Below are 25,000 nucleotides of genomic sequence, written 5' to 3' on the forward strand. Positions count from 1 at the left end.
GCAGCAGCAACACCTCCAGCAGCAGACCACCGTTTCGACTGCTCTACTTCAGCATCTGTCTCAGCCGAGTCAGCCTCCCGCTCCGGCTTCGGTTTCTCCCGGGAATTTTCCCAAATTACAGCCTTTGGAGGACACCGACAATGCGGAGGCTTGGTTCCTTACCGCCGAACGCCTGCTCATTGGTTACGGCGTGCCTCCCGATCGGCGAGCCTTGGCGATCGTACCCCACCTCAAGGGCAAAGCTCGCAGTGCTTACAATAATCTGCCCGTGGGTGACTCGAAGGATTTCGTTCTCATCAGAACTGCAGTACTCGCGCGTTTCCGATTGGACGCGGAGGAGTATCGCCTGAAGTTCAGGTCCATAAATTTGTCCTCGCCTGGCGAGACGTACATGGAACTCCACCACCGGCAGAGGGATTTGTTCGAAAAATGGATCACTCACGCAGTTGCGTCCGGGGGCACAATCGATGTTCCGTTCGTGACTGACCAGATAGTGCGCGAGCAGCTGCTCTCCACCCTGCCTGCGGAAGTGCGCCGGCCTGTACAGGAGCAACCACGAGTGAGTGCTACTGACACGGCCAAGCTGGCTGACGCGTTTGCGCGCGCGCAGTCAGACCTGAGCCGGACTGCTCCACCGCTAGGAGGTGCTCCAGTAACAGTACACGCCGTCCAGCATCGTGGGTCGTCTGGCAAACCTACATCCTCCGAACGTGGTTCCACCTCTAACGCCTGTGGATACTGCGGAGGCAAATCCCACGCACGCTCAGCCTGCCCGGCACGCGAAAAAACGTGCAACAAGCGCGGGCACTACGGCGCTGTCTGCCGCTCATCCCGCCATGCCCGTGCGCTATCGGCCGAGTCTTCGCCGGGCACCGATGCCGTCGCTTCTCCCAGCTCCGTGTCTGAGGAATCTATTGATCTGGTCCCCATCTACGTTGGTGCTGTATCCGCACACCCTCCCAGCTGGCAGGTTCAGCTCACCATCAATGGCACTACCGTTCCATTCAAAGTCGACACCGGTGCCGATGTGTCTGTCATCTCCGAGGAGGTCTACAACTCCCTTAGCACATCCCCGCAGCTCCAGCCTTGCTGGCACGTTCTCGTCAGTGCAGCCAACACCAACCTCGAGACATTGGGCCTCTTCTCCGCGCGGCTCGTCTTTCCCACCTCTGGTTCTTCACACACTTGCACTGTGTACGTTGCCAGAGGCCTGCGCGTATGTCTCCTAGGGGGCCCTGACTCCGTCGCTCTTGGTCTAATCAAACGTTTGTTCTCCAGCGACACGGCGTCCGCTACACCTCTTTCGACCGCTCCGGAGCCCAGTCAATCCACGGACGATGCGCCGGGTAGCTACTCCTCAGCTCCCGCCGGTTCAGAACCTCTGCCTCTGACGACACCTGGCGACGCTATCCCACAAGACATACGGCAGGAATTTCCGTCACTCTTCTCTGGTCTTGGGTCACTCAACGAGCCGTACAACATCGAGCTCTCACCTGATGCCAAGCCATCGTGTCTCTACGCTGCGCGAAACATCGCACTGCCGCTCCGCTCTAAAGTGGCTACCGAGCTTCAGCGCATGGAACAGCTTGGTGTAATCCGCCCTGTCGTGGAGCCCACTGACTGGTGTGCTGCAATCGTGGCCGCACCTAAGTCCAATGGCACGGTACGCATCTGTGCTGATCTGAAACCTCTGAACGAAGCCGTCCGACGGTCACACCATCAGCTGCCAACAGTAGACGAAACTCTTGGCCAAATCGGCGACTCAACGGTGTTCACGAAGCTCGATGCCAACAGCGGGTTTTGGCAGATCCCGCTGGACATTCCCTCCCAGCTTCTAACCACCTTCATCACCCCCGCTGGTCGGTTTTGTTACACGAAGTTGCCGTTCGGCATTTCCTCTGCGCCTGAGATATTCCAGCAGCGCATGTCGAAGATCCTGGCTGGCCTGGAGGGTGTGGTCTGCCAAATGGACGACATCCTCGTCCATGGCCGCACTCGTGCCGAGCATGATAGTCGTCTCTACGCGGTGCTCCGACGCCTGGTGGATGCAGGGCTCACCCTCAATTCGTCGAAGTGTGACTTCGCCGCCTCTGACCTGTCCTTCTTGGGAGTGCGGCTCACTGCTGCCGGCATTCAACCAGGTGACAGCAAGACCTCTGCTATCCAGCGCTTCCGTCAGCCTTAAACCGTCTCAGACATCCGCAGGTTCATGGGTCTGGCGAACCAACTGGGAAAGTTCTCTCCCAATCTCGCCGCCCTCAGCCAGCCACTGCGAGAGCTGTTGTCCAAAGGTCGCGCATGGACTTGGGATCAACCACAGCAGGCAGCCTTCGACAACATCAAGGCAGAGCTCTGCAAGCCAGCCTGTCTGCAGTGCTACGACCCCAACTACGACACCAAACTATCTGCCGACGCCTCGTCCTATGGCCTCATGGCCATGCTCTACCAGCGCCGGTCGTCAGATGTTGAGTGGCGTCCCGTCGCTTGCGCATCCCGGTCTCTCACATCGGCCGAGCGCAACTACGCCCAAATCGAAAAGGAAGCTCTCGCGATCACTTGGGCTGTTTCCCGCTTTGACACTTACCTGCTTGGCATGGCGTGCTTCCTCATCGAGACGGATCATAAGCCTCTCGTACCTCTTCTCAGCACGAAGCGCCTACACGATCTCCCAGCGAGAGTCCTGCGCTTCCGACTCCGCCTGGCACGATATCACTACCAGATCATTCACGTTCCAGGGAGCTACCTCACCAGCGCCGACGCTCTCTCACGCGCCCCTCAAGACGACTCCCTGAGTCGGGATGACATCACCATTCAGGCTGAGTGTGACGTGTTCGCTACTATCGCAGTCGAGAATCTAGCCGATCAGACCGTCCCGACGCAGCAGATTAGAGACGCCCAGCAACAGGACGCTACATGTCAGCAACTGCGAACCCTCATCCTCGACGGCTGGCCCGCCGCTATCCGCGATGTACCGCAGCCCCTCCGTGAGTTCTGGCCTGTCCGCTCTGACCTCGTCCTGCTCGATGGCCTGATTATGAAAGGCTCCCGGATCTATATTCCCCAGTGCTTGGTGGCCGATACTCTTCAGCGTCTTCACGCCGGTCACCAGGGCGTCACCCGTACAACCCAACACGCCACAGTGTCAGTCTGGTTTCCTGGCATCACCGCACGCATTAAGGCGCTCGTGCAAGATTGTAGCACTTGCAAGGCCTTCCGCCCGCCACCGGTCGAGCCTCTGCTCGCTCACCCCACACCGCCTCGCACGTGGCACACCATTGGTGTGGACCTCTGCCAGCTCGACCGCGCTCAGTACCTGGTGGTGGTGGACTATTATTCCCGCTATCCAGAAATTGCGTCCCTCACTTCCACGACATCAGCACGGATCATCGACCATCTCCACTCAATCTTCGCCCGACATGGCATTCCAGCAGTCCTTCGATCGGACAACGGTCCCCAGTTCTCGTCCGCTGAGTTTGCCCGGTTTGCAACCAGGGCCGGCTTCCGCCGGTAGCCCTCACTACGCACAGTCAAACGGCGAGGTTGAGCGTGCCGTCCGCACCGTGAAGGCGTTCCTGAAGAAGTCCACCTCAGCAGCTGACTTATATGATGCCTTGCTGGCATATCGGTCGACACCCCTCAGTTTCGCGCCGTACAGCCCGGCGGAGCTACTCATGGGTCGCCGCCTCGCAACGCCGGTTCCATCACAGTCAGCCCAGCTCCAGCCCTGCTCAGTGGACACGGATGCCTTCCGTGCAGCCGACACAGCGCAACGCCAGAAGTCCGGAGCTCAGTACGACCTGCGGCACAGAGCGACTATCCTGCCCGCTCTCCCCCCAGGCGCGGCCGTGATCGATGTCTCGACTCCAGGTCGCCGGGAGAGGGGTACAGTGGTAGCAAGATCAGCTGAACCCCGATCCTACATAATCCAGTTGTCATCCGGACAAGTACGACGAACCCGGCATCACCTGATCGCTATCTGACTCTCTCTCTCTTCCTGTCACTTTCTCACTGTGTGTTCGAGCACGTATGCACGTGCGTTTGTGTGTGCGTGCCGATATGTGTCTGTCTTTCTCTCGCTTTCTCTCTATTCCTATTGCTACTTCGAAGTAGTACCTTTACGCGGCTGAATACTAGGCTTTGACTCCTCACGCTCTGGTTGGGCGATCCTGGATTAGGACGCTACTCTCAACCTCCTGTTTCCGGGTCGCTCAATCATAACGCATTGCAAGAGTTCTTGTTCTCTCATGTGTATTGGCCCGCCGTCTTACTCAGTATTGTTTCTACCGTTCCGCATGTTTTTCACTTTCCCATCTTTAGTTCCTCTAGTTCCCCGGAGGGGGGAGATGTAGTATGAACTCTTTTACGCACTTTACTTGTATGCATGCACGTGCCGTTGCGACACGTGTTCACGCCCGTCATGTGGTCTTTACACTCCGAGCATGCGGGCCCCTCAGGTACGCATGCGAAGAACTGATCATGCTGGTTCTGGTTTTCGTTAGTTAGGAGTTTGTTTGCACGAAATGAAGTAGAAGCCTTTTCGGTGTGTGTAGTTCTGTTGTTGTCGGACCTGGATGGTTGCTGTGCGATACACCCAAAACAATAACATCCATTAACACCACCAGTTACTTTACAATCAGCTCATGCCTGCACGTCTGTAGGCCTGTGGTGCAGCCGACCAGTATGTGGTTGGCTATAAAAAACCCTGCAATCGCCACGCAAAGTGGCCATTGGCTACCCCAGCCATGTATTGCTTGGAATGAAATAACATAAAATAAATTACTGCGGACGGGGACTCGAGCTGTATCTGCCAGAATGTCACTTCACTGTAAGCGGTGAGCCAGTTGCTTGGTGTTCAGCAAATGCCACACGCGTTGCCACTACTGCACGTCTAAGCCAGCCATAGGGTCCTCGTGTGCAACCACTTGATGTGCACCGTCTGAGCGGGCTTTCTACAGTTCTGGGAGCGAAGAGCGAAGAGCCGTATCTGGCCGAGAATGTCACTTGTGTTTAAGTAGTACCCCCTCCCCGTAGCTCTCAGGTCGGCTAATGCAACGTGTTTTCCCACTATTGCAAGTCTAAGCCAAGGCAGGCGGGCGGGCGGACAGGCAGGCAGGCAGACAGACAGGCAGACAGGCAGAAAGATAGACTGACAGACTGACAGACAGACAGACACACACACACACACACACACACACGCACGCACGCACGCACACACACACGCACGCATGCACGCACACACACACACACACACACACACACACACACACACACACACACACACACACACACACACATAGACACCCAGACATACACACCCCCAGACACACAGATAAACAGGCAGTAAAAATCAAGTAGGTGTATCAAGTTATACCTTGAACATCTAAGTCGAACGTCACAGTTTCCAAGCCAAACCTGTTCCACAGCAAGATTGTGTATGCTCCCATGTCCGAGGGCATCAGGTTGGTCAATCTCAGCATCAAGCCATCCCTGGACAATTGCACCCTGTCCACAGTGGTATTGACTGGAGATCCGTTGTGTGACCACGTGATAGTTGGCTTTGGATAGATTGTGTGGTTCAGGGTGACGTAGAAAGCCGTGTCTTGGCCGGTCACTCTTGTGATGTTTAAGTCTGAGAATGTATCCACAACGGGTTTTTCTGGGGAGGAATGACAATATACGGGAAACAGAATAATTAAACAGTTTTCGTGGAGATAGAAGTGAAATCAGCGCAATAAACAAGGCAAGTACCTTCTCATAAACTTATCTCTTATTGGCGATGGTGCCATCGTGAGAATAAAGAATTCAAAAAGTTTCGTATTCATATATACACACACCATTGGCAGGGGTTAGGAATCCTTAAACGTTTTTGTTGCCATCAGAAAGACTATTATTTCACCTCGCGTCATTTGGAGTATTTATAATTATTGTGTTACTCGTTGAATTACCTTTGCCAGTAAATCCTTCTGAAGATATGGCAACGAAGACGTTCAAGGATACCCAACCTGTGCTAATGGTGTGTGTGTTTGAATGCGAAACTTACAACAACTTTGAGTTCACACAGAATGGCTTCAGGGTGACACTCATACTTTACTTGAACAAGGAAACAAGTTTTAAGATTGAACAAGTTGCAACCAAACGAGCTGTGTAAGCATGAGCGTAATGTCACCATGCTAACCCACGAAAATCCGGAGATCGTTCACTTTAATTGACGTTAAAATTAGTGGTGTGCACGGGTAGTCGGGTACCCGTGCTACCCGTGAGGACCTCGGGTAGTCGGGTACCGAATAGTACCTGAAAACCCGAGGTCGCAAATGACATCATGTACAGTGCACGTGTACAAATAATTCACGCATGTCTACCCAATGCGCAAGGGAAGGGGCCGGTGTGCATTGTGGTCTTACCATGGAAACATTACCTGATCGGGTACCCGTGCTACCCGTGGAAAACTACCCGGACCCGATACCCAAAGAAAATGCTACCCGACTCAGCCCTAGTTAAAATACTGACATGACCTTACAGAACTGTTGAGTATGAATTAGACTCAATATTCTCCAGACACAATTCACAACGGGACAGGTAGGTGGAACGACATTTATTAGGGTAGACGAAGAGACGGAGACGAAGACGAACTACTACGACCACATTATGATTATTGACGAGAGCGAGATTATTGAAGAGAGAGAGAGCTCGACTGAGAAACAACGCAATATAAAGGGCCTGGGTAGCTATGGCAAACATGGGCGCTCAAGTGGCTACCCAGCCAAATGGAACGAAGGTGGGTATGACGTAGTACGGGTGCATGCAAGCCGGCCAGCTTAGGAAAGGTTGTAGGTAAGACTGTACAGGAGGAGGCACCTAACAGAACAGTATAGGACAAACAATTTGAAACCAGCCCCCCCCCCCCCCTCGAGTTGTCTATTAACGACGGTGGACCTGTGTCAAGTCTTGCGCGCAGTATGCGGCACGGCTACTGTAAAGCTGTGTTCACAACTGGCGCGTGTACGCGTGAAACCACGCGTTTGTGCGTATTTTTGCTGGCTTTTGGGGCGCCATGCGTACGGAAACGCGCCGAAATGGAAATTCCAACATGTTGGAATTTTCAGCGCGTACCAGCGTACATGCCAGTCACTTTGACTGGCGGGGTCAAAGAAATTAGTACTCAAAGGTGTCGCACGCGCTAAATACGACTGGGTAGCTGTTTTTTTTTTGTGAAAGCTTGAGCGCGCGTTTGGGCACGCATGAACCGCAAGCGTACCGCGTCCACGCGCCAGTTGTGAACACAGCTTAAGTCAACACATATTCGGCTCATATTTATTTTCGGCTATTTTCGGCCTGATCATGTTTGGACGAAAATTTGTTGCGGCCGAACTTTTGTTTTGCAAGTTTCAGTGTGACAGTGTGTACAGGCGGCAGCAGTACAGGCCGAAAATTTGATGCGGCTGAAATGGATTTTAGCCCTGGGAGGCCGAAATTTGAATGGGCCGAAATTTTGTCGACTTACAGCATTCACTCTTCCATGTGACCATCAGACACATAAAGAGAAATACGGAGAGATACCCAGCGAAAGCACAAGCTGCATCCAGCTAAGATATCCAACAGATAGAACAGAAGATAGTGGAACTTTTCAACAACTGAAGACCTTTATCGGTGAAAGATATTTTTGAAGATTCCGTGTCTTCTTCATGATCACAGTTTTGACACGATGTCAAGATCAATGTTGTCTTCTTCGTTTGAATGCTTGGTTATCTTTTGTGATAATTATGACAGACGGACAGAATATGAAACAAGACAATAATGCTTGAAATGGTGGCAAAACAGACATACATACATACATACATACATACATACATACATACATACAGACATACAGACAGACAGACATACAGACATACAGACATAAAGACAGACAGACAGACAAGTACACCGACAGTGAGGTAGACAGGAAGAGGCAATCGCATTACAACATACCAGGATTGTAAATCGAGAACGTTGCATTTGCGGATCCTTCCTCGTTCGTCACCGAGACAGTGTAAAAACCCATGTCTGCGAGCTTCAAGTCGGTCAGTTTCAATGACAAGCCATCATTGGACAATATCACCCCGCCCGAGGTGACATTGATTGGATATCCGTTGTGTGTCCATTCAACAGTTGGCTGTGGATAGGGTGTGCGTGTGAGGGTGATGTGAAATGTTGCGTTGTCTCCTGGCTCTTTATCCGTGTGTAGCGTTGAGAATGTGTCCACCGTTGGTGCCGCTGAGAAGAAGTGATGATACAGCGAAACAGAAAGAACCGTAATTGGGTCGCTCTTCTAAAAGGCTTTGTATAGAAATGGTCACGTTCGTTTTGCTATGTGTGCGTGTGTGCGTGTGTGTATGTGTGTGTGTGTGTGTGTGTGTGTGTGTGTGTGTGTGTGTGTGTGTGTGCGTGTGTCCATGTGCGTGTGCGCACGCACATGTGTGTGTGTATGTATGTATGTATGTATGTGTGTGACTGTGTGTGTGTGTGTGTGTGTGTGTGTGTGTGTGTGTGTGTGTGTGTGTGTGTGTGTGTGTGTGCGTGTGTGTGTGAAAACAGTGGTTCTGCATTAGAGTCCACCAACTAAACCAGATCTTGAATAGTCAGACATTTCTTTTCACTTTTTAATAAGCCCATTACACAATGCCAAATATGGAATGTATGAGTAATGCACGTGAGTACACTGGGATCAGCAATGCACTGCTCAGCCCCCCCCCCCCCCCCCCCACACACACACGGCACACGACCATGCCCAGGTGGCTGTGTGGGGATGTTTATGGTACAAATTACGTCATTGCACCATCACTACCTGAGTTCAAAGTGCTCTCCATACCATAGGTGAACTCGAACGTCTCAGTACTCCTCGTCAGTTTTGTGCCATGTTGTCGCACTCGCTGACTGTATAAGGTCTGGTGACGCTGGTGGACGGTTTGTCATGACTCATAACATTTTCTCCTTCTCCTTTCTTCACCATACAGCCTACGGTATTACTTACCGTATTGTGGTACCTCTATGTCGGCAAGCGCTGGTAGTAAGTAGCAACGCTCCACAGTGTTGCGGTTGCTAGCTGTGTTACAGAAAGTAAAGCTCTCTACGGCGCATCGGTACGCCCCGCTCGCATAGCCGTTAGCTTGAGTGTAGGTGGCCCGCAGGGAGCCTGTTCTTCCATTCGTTTCATCGTAGAATTCCCCCCGGACCCGTAAAATGTGTATAACCACATCTTCGCCGCTCACGTAGCAGGTCACGTTGAGAGACGTCTTCGTCTGGTTCTTTGTGATCTTGATGACTCGCGGCTCGGCTAGAAACGAAGAACAAAAACGATTAAAAAATGTTTAAAAACACTCCAAACACATTGGTATGTTGCATGGTGCTGTAAAGCTGTGTTCACAACTGGCGCGTGGACGCGGTACGCTTGCGGTTCATGCGGGCCCAAACGCGCGTTCAGGCTTTCACAAAAAAAACAGCAATTCGAGTCGTATTCAGCGCATACGACACCTTCGAGTACTAACTTTTTTGACCCCACCAGTGAAAGTGACTGGCATGCACGCTGGTACGCGCCTGATACGCGCTGAAAATTCCAACATGTTGGAATTTCCATTTCGGCGCGTTTCCGTACGCATGGCGCCCCAAAAGCCAGCAAAAATACGCACAAACGCGTGGTTTCACGCGTACACGCGCCAGTTGTGAACACAGCTTTAGCTGCACTAGAATTGCTTACACTTGGAATTGCCGCTTATCTTCACTCTTGTCTCAAGATGACAATACAAGCATTCGAAGCATGCCACGATCAGAAAGCGCTATGTATATGATATTTTACATGTCAGTAGGCAACTCAGCCGAAAATCCTACTGAAGTAGAAAGTTACACATCCTCCTCGCCACTATCATCGCTGGAAGAAGAGCTCAAAACGTTCGATCCGGACAGCGGCTGCACGTTTCATAGCTTGTTCCACTTCTCCTCGTCTCGAATCACGCTCAAAGGCAGTCATCTGTCGTGCCTGTCATGTTGCCGCCCAGAAGCTGAGTGAGACTGCCCGTGTGGTGCCTGTATGTGTTATCCCCGTTCATCGCAAATAATTTTTATTATTTTTTATTCATTTTTTTACTAGAGCCACGTAAACCCGTCGATGTCATGTGTGAGCCATGAATAAGGGGAGTGGTGGCGTGGTCTGGGATGCTCTGCCGACCTTCGGTCTCGGCTTCATCACAACCATGCATGCCCTTGTTCGAGGCAAAGAGGCAACATAAGGCCATGGTAAAAAATATCTTTGATTCTCAAGTACGCGCGCATCGATTTTTGGTGGCACACCGACGATTTTTTTTATTTCTATGCATGCATATGCGTGCATGAAAACGGTCAATGCGAAAGGCATGAATCCGGGAGTAGTAAAATACCGGTATTTTTCTACTCCCTGGCCTGAATAATAAAATAATTATAAATTAATTATGAACCTGTGTGGCTCATAAACCCAGAGATATTCTCGAAAGGCAACTAACTGTCTTGAACCATACTCAGATTTACTTCGATGACCATTCAGAAGAATACCATCACAAGCAGAACTCTGGAAAAACAACAACTGTGCCTACGCTCCAATGAACTATATAGCAAGAGCGGCGGCCACATCTAACACCTTGCCTCTACACCAACACTTAGCACATACATGTAGATAAGAAGAGCGCGTGATGACGAATAAGGTGCTAAGTGCTAGCGTAGAAACAAGGCGCTAGACGTGGCGCGTGCAGGCAACGATTTAGCAGAGCATGGAGAGGAAAACTGTTCAGCAACATTCAAAGAAGCAGAACGAGAACGAATAATACTTCAATTGAGGCTACCTCCGTAACAACCTGTGACGTACACATGTGTGACCCTATCTTTGGAATTAAACAAATTGTGGGAATTAAAATAAAAAATCGCTCGCTCGCACCGATTTTCACAGGCTCATGACCTGAGAATCAACTTTATTTTTTACCATGGCCTAACATCACTTTTAGTTTTTCAAATCGCCTCTTGCGCTTGTCGTACTTGCCGACCAGCACCCACGCGAGCTGCTGGTGCGTGTAGCGCAGTGATAGCTTCCGCTTGATGTAGCACCCGTGCGTACTGCACCTGACGCCTTGCACCAGTGACGCACTGACGCTGGAGCAGTCGTAGTTCTTTTCTGCAAGTTTCCTGCAAGTCGTTTGCACGAGAGTTTCCCTCAGGAGTTGGTGTTTATTTTGGTCTTCTCATTTGCCATGTCCTCTGTGAGCTTCAGAGTGCCCATCCAGCGGACACACTGGATTTGTCTTTGCTTTCCGGAGATGTCGATATGAGCTCCAGTTTCTTCGTCAGTGATTTGGTGGTGATAACTCTAAACTAGGCGCTGCACTGTGCGAGCACTCAAATTCACACTCGCGAGGTGCTTTTTCAGCTTTTCTATACCTCCCCGCGGAAAACCATCCTTGCCACCAGACAGCTGGAATGAAGGCAGAAACTGTATTCGCCATCGCTCTGAAGTGCGAACATCCTCACCTATTTTACGGACTGGAGCGGAGATTGCAGCGTTTTATTGCGCTGACGGAAGTGTTCATCGGTGGCAGCACCAGTCAAACAGATTGAAGCAAACCGATCACAAATTTGTGATGGTTTGTGCTGCCATGTTGTCGGATGCAATGGTCTATGGTTATGTTTGGGTGGTGAATAGGTGGTTCCATGCGGTATGATACAGGCCGAACACCGAACAATCAAGTGCGAAGATGAGCGCCAATTGTAACTTGGCGGGCCAAGTAGCTTTAATTAAACAACAGACTTGCACAATTGATTCATATGGTGGTAAATACACAACTGGCAATATTGCGGTAAATACACGCTTCAACTTCAAATTGAACTTTATTCTCCCAGGAGCTGCATTAGGAAAACTTCTAAAACGCCATTCAAATTTCACTTCGTCCAATAAATGATGGGTAGGAAACCCAGGTGCGGGTTAGAACACTCCGGTGTGGCGACTTACATGCTCGAGAATGCAACGCTAGGAATCCTGTGCAGGGAGTGTTCCTGTGTGCCAGTACCCGGTTTTCAGAGCACGGGCCGCGCTTTTTGCACCGGTGATTCACTCGAAAAACTCGGTGTGGCTTACCCAACGACGGTCAAAGTGACGGCCATACATTGGGTAGACGTCTGTGCTTCGTGGCAAAATATGGGGTACGGCGTATATTCCAGTGCGCCTTATACTCCCTGAAATGCAGTATTTGTCACATGCTGCTGATGTTTGTTGCAACTTCACAACAGGTAAGCGTTCTCCACCCCCCCCCCCCACACACACCCCCCACACACACCCCATCATCACCACCACTACACTACCCCCCCCTCCCCGACCAGCAACACCACAACACCCTGCCCCCCCCCCCTCTCCCCGACCAGCAACACCACAACACCCTGCCCCCCCCCCCCCCACCCCACACTACTACATTACCACCGGCACCCAAGCCGTTCCTATCCACCCGGCCACGCCACTGCAAGTAGAACAGTCACACAGAGACCAAACAAGCACACAGCATCCCCCCCCCCCCCCGCCCCCCCCCCCCGGCCCCCCCCCGCCCCCCCCCCCCCCGGCCCCCCCCCCCCCCGCCCCCCCCCAAAGGACACAACACAGCATTGTATTTTAAAGTAGTACAAAAATAACACAAAAAAGTACACTCTTTGCAGGTTACTGAGAACTTACGCACAACATGTAGGCGCACTTGATCAAGCGACGGCATACTCCTCGCAGTCCTTTGCCACGGATCTGGGACACATGTCCACACACAAATGTATGTGCCCGTGTCACTGGGTGCAAGGGCACCGCCCCGTGGCCAAGTCAACGGCAGTGTCCGGCTTTCGTTCACAAAGGTGTGCACTATAAGATTGACATGGTTGCGCTCCCACCTAAGAGAATCAACCTCGGAAAACAGAGGCACAGATGCTGGTGGAGAGCAAGTTTCCAGCCGAATGGAGTTCCGCTCGATGCCCTCCCTGTACGTGAATGCACCGCCACCATTCGCAAGCGTTGGTCGAAAGGGCACTGCCAGAGGGGAAAGTGAACCAACAAAGCCAAAACGACAGGGTCAATAGGCATAATTTAAGGCAAACATGGGTTGTAGTGTAGTAGCTGGCTTTTCTTCACTTGCTCCCAGTGCCGTGCCATCTCGACACTTATAAAATGAGACAACGATAACTACATTTGAAAAGACTGTTTATTGCAAGACGACTACGGAAACACACCTAGACATGACGAAGTCAAGACGAAGACTGCTTTTCACACCGCAGCAATACGCGCATGCACCAACACCGTGTACGCACGACGTACACACGACGTACACACGACGTACACACGACGTACACACGGCGTACACACGACGTACACACGACGTACACACTACGTACACGGAATCACGTACTACGACAGTACTGGTCTACGCACAGAAGCCTTGCTTGGAAGTTTTTAAAACATGTTTTTCGATTTTGACAGCATGTTTACAAGGCGAGTAGTCAGGAACACTACACGTCCTCGCATTGTAACATGCTGCACTACGTGTCCTCCCCTTGTAACATGCTGCGCTACGCGTCCTCGCATTGTAACATGCTGTGAAAATCGAACAAACTTTCAACAGTACTTTACGGTATTTTGTACATGAGCGTGTTGCTGTGGTGTGAAAAGCAGTCTTCGTCTTGAACTCGTCATGTCCAGTTGTGTTCGCGTCGTCTCGTCACAAACGCAGTCTTTCAAATGTAGTTATCTCGTCGTCCATTGTCTGAGTGTGGAGATGGCACGGGGCTGGGAGCAGGTGAAGAATGTCAAATACAATACACGTTCGTACAGATACAAACCTAGACATAATCATGACGAGCTGAGTAGCATGACCCGATGAGTGCCCAATTTGAGACAATCAGATTTTCAGCTCAGCATAATCAAAAAGGCCTAGGGGCACTATCAGGCAAAAAAAAGCATTCAAAATCTGAGAACCATTTCAAAAATGAACGTGAGATGGATACTTGAAGTAGTTGGATGGATGGATCTATGGATGGATGGATGGATTGATTGAGAGAGAGAGAGAGAGAGAGAGAGAGAGAGAGAGAGAGAGAGAGAGAGAGAGAGAGAGAGAGAGAGAGAGAGAGAGAGAGAGAGAGAGAGAGAGAGAGAGAGAGAGAGAGAGAGAGAGAGAGAGAGAGAGAGGGAGAGAAAGAGAGAGAGGGAGAGAGAGAGAGAGTGAGTGAGTGAGAGAAAGAGAGAGAAAGAGAGACAGAGAGAGAGAGAGACAGAGGGAGGGAGACAGAGAGACAGAGAGCGAGAGTGAGTGAGAGAAAGAGAGAGAGAGAGAGGAGAGAGAGTGAGTGAGTGAGAGAGAGAGAAAAAGAAGTTTTGAGACCGCCTGAGATGCTTTGATCAGAATCGTCTAACAGAGTACGTAGCACAGATTTTTCACCTTAGATTGTAACTAAAATTTGCAGAACTTACTCCAGATTCTTAGATAGTCTCTGCGGGAATCCTCTCCCTCCGTGTTCTTGACAGTTATCCTGTATTGTCCGGTATCCTGGTAAGTTAAATTGCTGATATTCAACGCCAAGCCATCACTGGATATGTGTGCCCCACTGGGGAGTCTGTTTGGGATTTCCCAACGCGTCCAGACGACGGTCACCGGTGGATATGGAGTGTTGATAAGCCTAGCAGAAAATAGTGCACTTTCGCCTACTCTTCTGTGTAGGGATAGCTTTGCAGGCTGTAGTTTAGGGGGAGCTGAGACAAGACAGAAGACACAGTTGTAGTTGCATTAGCCCTTGGTGAGAATACGACCCTCGTGCTTTGTAAGAATAAGACTGTCTTCCTTCGTTAGGCCGCGGTCTCACCAAGTTCAGCCGTTTTTGGCTTGCGCTGAAAGTGGCTTGCGACTAGGCAGCTGACGGTCACTAAAAAACTGCACTGGCTGACGCTGGTTTTCCCGGGTTTTTCTTTATTTGGAGGATGACCCCTGTGCCTGGTATACGTGATTTGCGTACACACTACGTCCTAATTTTGAATCTCCACGTGGGAAGAAACTACCTGACTGCAACAAACGTCAACTCAAGTTCTTCAACTCCCCTTGCACTCTTGCACTTCAGCCAAAATTATTCAGCCACTTTCAGCTTTTCAGCGCTTCCAAAAGGGCTGCAAGCTGAAAGTGGCTGGTGCCCTGATTTTCAGCCATTTCCCTGGCAACCTCAGCCGAAAAAGCGCTTTTCTGGCTGAACGGCTGAATCGGGCTCGGTGTGACCGCGGCCTAAGAATAAGACCCTCTTGCTTTGCAAGAATAAGACCGTCTTCCTTTGTAAGAATAAGGCCCTCTTCCATTGTAAGAATAAGACCGTCTTCCATTTTAAGAATAAGAGCCTCTTCCTTCGTAAGAATAAGACCATCTTCCTTCGTAAGAATAAGACCGTCTTCCTTTGTAAGAATAAGACACTCTGCTTTGACCCAAGAGTGCATGGCAAGGATGAATTTATCCGGTATCGCATCGCAGTTTGCTACGCAAAATCGATCTACTGCTACTCACAAATCACAGTGGCACGCAGAAAACTGCCATACATACATGTACAGGCTATCCATGCTCTTTGTAGCTTACGCCACAATTGAGATTTTGCATAGCAAAAACTGCTATGCAAAAACATGACAGTAAATTCCTCCCTGCATGCGGTTGTGTAGTCTTGTTTGACAGAATAAGTGTACGTTTGGATACTATTAGCGTACTGATCCATCCTAGTCCCCCCCCCCCCCTTTCCCAATCTGTACTCTCTTGTACCATCAGCCTTCAATGCGACGGACCACACGATAGGCGGTCAGCCTTTGGGTCATCCTAATAAAGTTATTATTATTATTATTTGTAAGAAAGGTTTGCTCCCCACACCGGAGCTCGCGCTATTCCGCCGGCTTTACTTGACACTTGACTGACTCACGACTGCCATCCTGAGCACACGAGAAGTCCATCGAACCTTCGACTCGGCAAACCTGCAAGAAAGCACCACTCCCTGCTCAATACACAGTGTTTCGGGGAATTCGCCCCTCATCAGTTGAGCTTGAGTAGGCTGAGGAAGATTGTGCCTGAAGAGCACCACTTGTATAGTGCTCTCCAGGTACAAACATCACCAGGGATACAAACTTACAGAGACGCTCCGTTTCCAGCGCGACAAACACCTCGTGAACACCAGATAGCAGCGTGAGTCAGTTGAGCAGGGAGTGGTGCTTTCTTGCACAATGTACAATGGCTGGTAGCTATCCCCGTAGTATGATGACTCTCTTGTAACCCTTTGAAGCGCAAGGAAGACGGTACAGTCGTCCCTCTCTAATCCGGCACCTTTTGCTACGGCGTTTTCTGCTGGATTAACGAGGGTGCTGGATTAAGAAATCCTGCCCTCTGACCCGGCCCTACCCAATTGCATGCATGTATCATATGTACGTCAAAGCGCAGGGTTTTTCCGTGTCGACCCAAGTATTTGGTGCACGGCTTTATATTCTCAATTGTTCTCCGGGAATATACACAGTGATAAAGTGATAAAGTAAAACAGAGAACATGTTCACATGTACTCTTGCACACACACGCACACACACACACACACACACACACACACACACACACACACACACACCTGAAAATTGGCAGGACACTACTCCTTGCTAAAATAAGAAAGTATGGTTGACTGCCGTTGTCTTCTGGACAAGCCAAGCCTGGCCTGGCAAGGAGTGCACGACTGCCAGATTATGAAATCAAACTACGTGCAGTTTGAGCGATTCGTTTCAAAAAGTCACTGCAGGAGGCGGAATTCAATTGCCGGATTAAGATGTAGGAATTGAAAGAAAAAAATCGGTTTCGTCAGAAAGTGCGCCGGTTGGCAAGGGTTCCGGATAAACAAGTGCCGGATTAGAGAGGGACGACTGTATACTCGTCCCTAGTGATTTCCCAAGGACGAGTGTGCTCGTCCAAAAGCGCAATTTGTAGATATTGAGCATAGATCACTGTACAAATCTTCGTATCTTCGTAGTTCTTTCTTTGTTTTTTTTCACAAACGATAAACTTTCCAGCGGTGTGTCACTTGTGGCAGCGCGATGCGAAATACACGAGCGGCAAAGATCGGACGCGGTTGCATACTTCCGAACTTGAATTTTTTTGAAAATTTCCGAATAGGGCTCGCATGCGCACGGGGTTTCCCCCACTCATAGCAGAGCAGCCCATGCGCAGTGGATACCAAGATGACCACTTGAGCTTCAGCAGCACGAAGAACTTTGAATCGTTGCTTTGTGTAGAGTGAAAGTCAAGAACGGATGGAAATTGTTGCTGTGGGTGGCATATCTCGTTCAAGCGCAATAGAGCTGCGCTCAAGGGACTTGGAGGCGCTTCTGTTGCTTCTGCTTAGTGTCTAGTCTTTATCTTTGGATGGAGGAGGTCACATGCTTTTCAGGGAGCTAAAGATCATGAGACTCCATGGCTTGTGATTGAATTACAAAATTTTGAAATCGACCACCCGTTATAAAGCATTGCTGTGCGAGTTCCTGAGAAATCAGAAAACCCAGCTGGGCTTCGAAGGGTAAAATAGTTTCTGAGATGGTGTATTTTCCAGACTAAAGTAAATACTGAAAGTCAACGAATGCTGTAAGCCACAAATATTCGGCGCATATTCGTTTGCGGCTATTTTCCGCCTGATAATGTTTGGCCGAAAATTTGTTGTGGCCGGAAATTTGTTTTGCAAGGCTCAGTGTGACAGCGTATACAGGCGGCAACAGTACAGGCCGAAAATTTGATGCGGCCGAAATGGGCTTTAGCCCTGGGAGGGCGAAATTTGAAAGGGCCAACAATTTGTCGACATACAATATTCAGCGCATTAGTTATATTTTCTTCCTTTAAACTTAATATTTTCTTCCTTTAAACTTTAAATATTTTCTTCCTTTAAAAATTGCACCCTATTGTACACGTATTGTACACTTATATTATTTATTCTTGGAGACCCCCTTGATTTAGGCTTCGGCCTTTGGGAAATCCCTCAAATAATAATAATAATAATTTGAAACTCGGATGTTGAGCCATAAATAAATGTAGAAAGGAAAAGGACATATGGATACGAGTTAAGAGTAACTCTCCATCACTGTAACATGATACTATATACAGTCAGAAAGTATAGTATCCAGTTACAGTGATGGAGAGTTACTCTTAACTCGTATCCATTATGTCCTTGTTGTGAACCCTCTAAGATTCTCTAAATTGTCAGGATCGTACGACCACACGGCACGAGGACAACTCTTTTCCTTTAGACAGTATATTTCACTTCATCGAATAATTAACAATGAACACTAATAACACCAGCTATTTATAGCATGCAAAAACAGCGTACATGCAAAACATAAGCATATAAAACTGGACATAACAGCGTATACAGCAAAACGCACACAACGCATATAGGGTATGCCATGCAGCAACATCAGCGGTACGGCGGAGTCGAAATACAACATTTCAACGAATACAATGCCATAAGCGCGAAGGCCTTTCCCAATTGAGAACTGGTGGTTTACAACATTCTCCCCACCAAAGGGCTTCTCACCGCCGTACAACAATGCACACAAGTCAAAAACGATCCGGGGCTCTGACTACGCGCCCAGAACGCGTCATCTCCTGCTGCCGTGGTGGTGGTAACGGTGCTGACGGTTCATACGCTGGCTGCTGAGGGACGATAGCAGGTTGAGCGGTATCGGCAAGCCCAGGGGCCACGTCCTGTGACGATACTTCTAATGGCACTAACCTTTGGATCGGCCTCAACAGGGTACTGGTACTCAACTTAACCTTGGCAACACGACGCTTACCATCTCGACCAGGGAATAACTCGATGATCCGTCCCAAAGGCCAGAACTGTTTGCGCTTGGTATCATCGAGAACAAAGACAACATCACCCATAGCTAAAGGGCGCGACATGGTCTGTTGGTGCTTGTTCAGCTGACTTAGGTACTCCACCTCCCAACGATTCTTGACATGCTCCAGTGTCCGACTGAGGTAACGCAATCTCGATGACATCTGCGCAGCGTCCAGGGTACCTGCTGGCTTCTCTGACGACATCCAGATGTTACCCATCATCATTGCAGGGGTTACTGGTGGCTCATCCAGGCTATCAGACACATAAGTTAGCGGACGACTATTCACCACTGCTTCAACCTCATACAAGAGGGTCTCAAGCTCCTGGACCTTCAGAAACGCTGTTCCCATTACCTTTTTCAAGGCACTCTTCACTGTACCAACCATTCGCTCATAGAAGCCTCCATGCCATGGTGCAGCTGGAGGATTGAACATCCATGGTACACTCAGTTTGTCAGATGCCGCCTTGAACGTTGTAGCGTTGTCAGACCTGATCCGAGACGGCAAACTACGTCTCGCGACAAACTTCCGAAATGCCATCAAGAATGACTCGGTACTTAAACTATCGACCACCTCCAAGTGAACTGCTCTGGTGGTGGCACACACAAACAATGCTATCCATACCTTCGGAGATGACTCACCACGGCGCACGTACAACGGACCAGCATAGTCGATGCCGGTAGTTGCGAACGGCCTCTCGTGAACAACTCGGTCTTCCGGCAGCGGCGGGCAGACTTCTGAGGCAGCCTTAGCCTTGTAGCGGCGGCATGTAACACATCGCTGAGTAATGTTGCGTAGCGCCCGTCAACCACCGATGATCCAAAATTTCTGACGGATGAACGACAAGACTCCTTCTACACCTTGGTGCATCCTTTCAACATGCATTTTCTCCAACAGCAACTCGGTCAGATGATGTTTGCCTAACAGGACTGGGTGCTTGGCTCCATACGCCAACTCGCTGTGCTGAAGTCGTCCCCCGGCTCTGAGCACTCCATGCTCATCCAGAAACGGTGCAAGCTGATACACCTTCGACCCAGGCTTCACTGGTTGACCTTGCTTGATCAGCTCAAGATCCTCAGCGAAACATGCGGCTTGAACGATGCGGTACAATACGTTGTCTGCTGCAAAATAGAGTTCAGCACGAGGCTCAGTGTGCTTCCACTGCAACATCCGAGTCACCATGCCCTGTGCCCTCGACCATTTACTGAATCATAGCCACCATTCCTTATCAGATTCTCGACTACAGGTGGTGGCTGACACTCGTACTTCTACACTGGACTCATCTGTAGCTGCGGTTGAGGATGCGGTGGGCCAGTCATTGGGCTCCGTGATCCAGGTTGGTCCGCCCCTCCAGAACGGACTACGGATCTGCTGTGCACTACTCCCATGCGACGGTAAATCTGCTGGGTTGTGAAGGCCCGGGCAATGGTTCCACACAATGCCGACCTTCTTCGATATCTCTTGGACTTGACTGACGCGGTTAGCCACAAATGTTTTCCATTTATATGATGGATTACTGATCCAATGAACGGTAGTGAGACTGTCAGTCCAGCCATAGACTTGCGTGACGGTCACACGCAGCTCCTTCACCACAAACTCAGCGTAGCGAGCCGCTAGACATACTGCTTGTAACTCAAGGCGGGCTAACGTGGGCGGAGACACAGGTGCCACTTTGGCCTTGGCAAATACCAAGTGCGACTGTCCATTGACGACTGCATACAAACAACATCCAAACGCTTTCTCACTGGCATCGGCGAAGGCATGAAGCGCAATCGGCGTGTCAAGATTGCAGCAAATCCAACGTGGTATGTCAATGCTCACCACTTCGGCCAACTCTCCCCACCATTGCGCACATGCGGCTGCGATGCCATCAGGCAACATATCATCCCAGTCGCCTCCGACTTTCCAGGCTTGCTGTAGCAGTATCTTTCCCGGCACAACTGCCGGTGCTGCTAGACCTAGCGGATCAAACACTGATGCAACACACTTGAGGAGGGATCTCCGGGTCCAAACAGACGGCCTATCGGACTCGCCTAGCGCTGCTATGCTGAGCAAGTCATCACTGGTTTTCCATTTCAGACCGAGGACTTTATCTCCGGCCTCTGGATCGCACGGGATTTCGTTGCCTCGCCACTTGCGTAACTCCATGCCAGCATCCGTAAGCACACGCACGCTGAACTCTTGCATCTCCTTGGCAATTGAGACACTAGAGACCAAATCGTCAACGTAGAAACTCGTGAGCAAGAGATCAATACGATCTCGCTCTTTGGGTGCAGACAACGCCCGTAGCTCCTTCAAGTGATGCTGAATCACCGCAGTAAGCATGTACGGCGAGCAGTTTACGCCAAATGGCAGTTTCGTTAGCCTCCAGGTTAACAGTTCATCGCTGTTGCTTCGACCGGGCCACAAGAAACGCAGGTGCGGACGGTCTTCGGGATTAACCGCGACCATGAAGAAAGCCTTGCGGATGTCCGCTTGCAGCGCGCTCTTATATTCACGGAACCGTAATAGCATACCTGCGAGACTCGGCAATAGCGACGGTCCAGGGTCAACCATGTCGTTCAACGACTTGCCATCTGGAGCCGTCGCCGAGGCATTAAACACCACTCTTAACTTCGTGGTTGCAGCGTGCTCGCGGAATACACCATGATGCGGTACATAGTACCCGGCATCGCTCTCACATGGCTCCAGCTCAATTGCTCCAAGCTCGCGGTACTCCCTGATCAGCACATCATCATAGAGCGCACGCTTCCCATTCCTCTTCAGCTTTTCAAGAAGCCGCGTTGCGATGACTCTAGCTTGAGCAAAGTTATCCGTTGGGCGACGCTCATTTCGCCACAAGAGACCCACTTGGTACTTGCTGCCCTGGCGACATAGCGGGAACGATGGCAGGTGCTGATGTTGTTCTGGAGGTTCATCCAACTGCCATAGTTGTTCAATGTGGGCTGTGACACATGACACGGTCACCGGCTGACTGTTTCGACTTGTTGCAGACGCTGGACCAGATAATACATTACCTATCTCTGTGTTCCACACCGTCTCACCATTAACTTCCTTCTTGCTGTGCAGTACCGCGTTGATATAGTCTGCACCAATCAGCATATGTATTTCGTCTGATGTCCCTTGTTGAGGCTTGTCACTCAGCTCTACTCCCCAACTGTGCCACTGCGCAATGGTCTGCGGACTTGCGCACTTCAAGTCCAGCTCAAGCGTGGGTTTCACGAACGCGCGTACCCGAATGCTAGCGGAGCTACCCTGGATCGTGATGGCGTACTTATCCATGCGCTGTTGGGTTGGTTCCGCGCCGAACGGCTTCACCTCTACATTTTCAACCCCAACGTGTTCTGCATCGATTGCTGACACCAACGCTGCAGTCACGAATGACGCCTCAGCACCCGAGTCCAGGAACACGCGAACCTTCGCGTTTCGAGTTCTTCCCTCAACTCGTGCCACTCCGGTCATGAGCCGCACACTTGGCGAGTGTAGACAGCACGACCCAACATTCTTCTCCGTAACTATCTCAATCGGTTTCTCCCGGCTGTAACCTGCTCTATCCAACACATCATGTATTAGCAGGTGGTGTTTCCTCTGGCATTTCGTGCATCTCGAGCCTGACCGACATTCTCTGGCCATATGGCCATACTTAAGGCAGTTCCAGCAGAGTCTCTCTCGCTGCAGAAAACCCTTTCTCCCTTCCTGTGGCAGCGACTTTAGCTGCTTCTCTGCATCTGCGACCGATATCGCCATGCACTGTGCCGACGCCGTGGGCCTTGGCACGGATCGTTCTACTGACTTCCTGGCAGTATCACCCTGTCGTCCGTGCGCGACCTGGTAAGACGCGCCGTGCTCCTGTACCTGGCGCAGTGACATCCCGTAGCACTGCCGTTCGACCAGGTACGTCTTCATCTCAGGTCCGCATTGCTCCAAGATTACCTGCTTTGCCATTGCTTGCAGCACCGGGGACATTTTTCCTATATCGGCGCTATACTTGGTGTCCACCTCGCCATCTTCTGCCATAGCGAGTGTGGCCCACACCTCTACCTCTCGGCAAACACGGACAACGTATTGATGAAACGACTCATCTGACCGCTGCTTGCCTGTCAGCAATGTCTTCCACGCTTTATCCGGAGTCTTTCCGAGCGAGGCAAGCAACTCTCGTTTTGCTTCCTCGTAATTATTGCATCCAATACATATCCTCTCCGCTTTGCTACCCGCTAGCGCGATGCGCAGTCGCAGCAGCCATTCGCTTTCTTCGAACTCGTTCTTGGAACAGATGTCCTCGAACAGGTCAAGATAACGCTCCAATGGCTGCGTTCCATCATATGAGGGGATTTTCATCACCGGTTGACGCCCACCGCTGTGACTGGGAGATTCCTCTGTACCTCCCATCGTGGCTTTACCCTCACCCTCCTGCGCATTGGCGATGCGCTCGTTAATCTCCTTTAGTGTTTTGGCAAACTCGGTGCGGAGCGCCTCCTCTCGCCGTCTGGCACTGCGCTCCTCACGCTCCGCGTACTGTTGGAGCCTCTGCTCCACATGTACCTTCAACAACTCGCCTTCTAATCCTAACCGCTCTCCATTGTCGATAAAGCTGGCTTCCAAATTGTTCCATAGTTCCTCTGCCATGCTCGCTCCTATCCTGGCGTGGTCGCCAAATGTTGTGAACCCTGCAAGATTCTCTAAATTGTCAGGATCGTACGACCACACGGCACGAGGACAACTCTTTTCCTTTACACAGTATATTTCACTTCATCTGATAATTAACAATGAACACTAATAACACCAGCTATTTATAGCATGCAAAAACAGCGTACATGCAAAACATAAGCAGATAAAACTGGACATAACAGCGTATACAGCAAAACGCACACAACGCATATAGCGTATGCCATGCAGCAACATCAGCGGTACGGCGGAGTCGAAATACAACATTTCAACGAATACAATGCCATAAGCGCGAAGGCCTTTCCCAATTGAGAACTGGTGGTTTACAACAATCAGTCATGTACATTCGTACTGGGAGTTGGGTACCATGATGACAGTAAGACTTGCCAGGACAATCACTATGACAAGGCAAACCACCTGTCCTAGAAAAGAAAGAAAAACCTTCATCAAGGACCAAAAGAGGTTTGTTCCAGTCAAACGAACCTGGAAAAGGAGACCACCTGAGCAAGGACTAGGAGACCACATTTGGACGGTTGTTTGACAGTCTCCTTAGACAGGTTTCACTGTATTTGGAGCAGGCTCTAACTGCGACCTGGGCAGTGACATGACGAACCCTGTGGTGTTTTGCATTAGCCTGAGTTCCACAGTACCCTGATTTTCACATAACACGTTCTTCATGAGCACAGTGCCATTGTACGTACAAGTCATACTTCAAAGTAGACATCACATGATCAAGTACATGTATAGTGAAGTTGTTCCACTCGAGAAATTAAGCCTGTAACCCATCTATAAGACCAGCAGCCATGGCTGGTATCAGGGAGCAGTCGAGCACGGCACACGGTTATACTCGGAGTACATACCCGATTAACCGTACGTGAACGGCATGGCTTTGCCCACAGATATGGCAGTTCTACGTGCTTCTTGCTTAGAAGGAGTAAAACTTCCTTCTGCCAGCGGAGTCGCCTCATGATTTAATTGAGCAAGAAACTCTGAGTTGCGACAATCCTGTAAACCTCCGTTGTGCCTTTTGTGTGCTTCTTGGTCTACATATCTCGCAATCGAAATCGCGGCCTTGACCTGCTGATACAAAGCGCGGCCTCGCCCAACGATGCCATAGTCGAGGGGGCATAAATCGGCCCAGCCCTAAGGGCAACTGCTGCGGGCAGCCCAGGAGAACCCCCCCCCCCCACATCGTTTAGAGTAACTTAACCCAGGGTACAAAAAATCAGCCCATAAGTCACTTCTACATACAGTCAACGTCGCTAATAACGACTGCGGATATAACGACTGCGGGTATAAAGACTGCGGATATAACGACTGCGGATATAACGACAATTCGAGAATAACGACAGAATTTCCATGCCCAGAGCAAAGTCCCTTCCAACTGTAATACATATAATGAGACTTCGGGTATAAGCACACTTCGCGAAAAAGGA

The 25,000-nt window shown here is 50.3% G+C and overlaps 1 protein-coding gene across 1 annotated transcript in view; it reads right to left on the reverse strand.

The window, feature by feature from the left end:
* Window positions 1-7,957: 7,957 nt before the first annotated feature.
* Window positions 7,958-25,000, reverse strand: part of LOC135827157 (hemicentin-2-like) — a gene marked incomplete in the record, with an annotated part of 33,540 nt that continues 16,497 nt past the window's right edge. The window contains 4 exon segments of the mRNA XM_065339684.1: window positions 7,958-8,253; window positions 9,011-9,313; window positions 12,716-13,054; window positions 14,489-14,767. Coding sequence (XP_065195756.1) covers window positions 7,958-8,253; window positions 9,011-9,313; window positions 12,716-13,054; window positions 14,489-14,767 — 1,217 coding nt within the window.

Source organism: Sycon ciliatum, chromosome 11 (assembly GCF_964019385.1).
Source record: "Sycon ciliatum chromosome 11, ocSycCili1.1, whole genome shotgun sequence".
Lineage (NCBI taxonomy): Eukaryota > Metazoa > Porifera > Calcarea > Leucosolenida > Sycettidae > Sycon > Sycon ciliatum.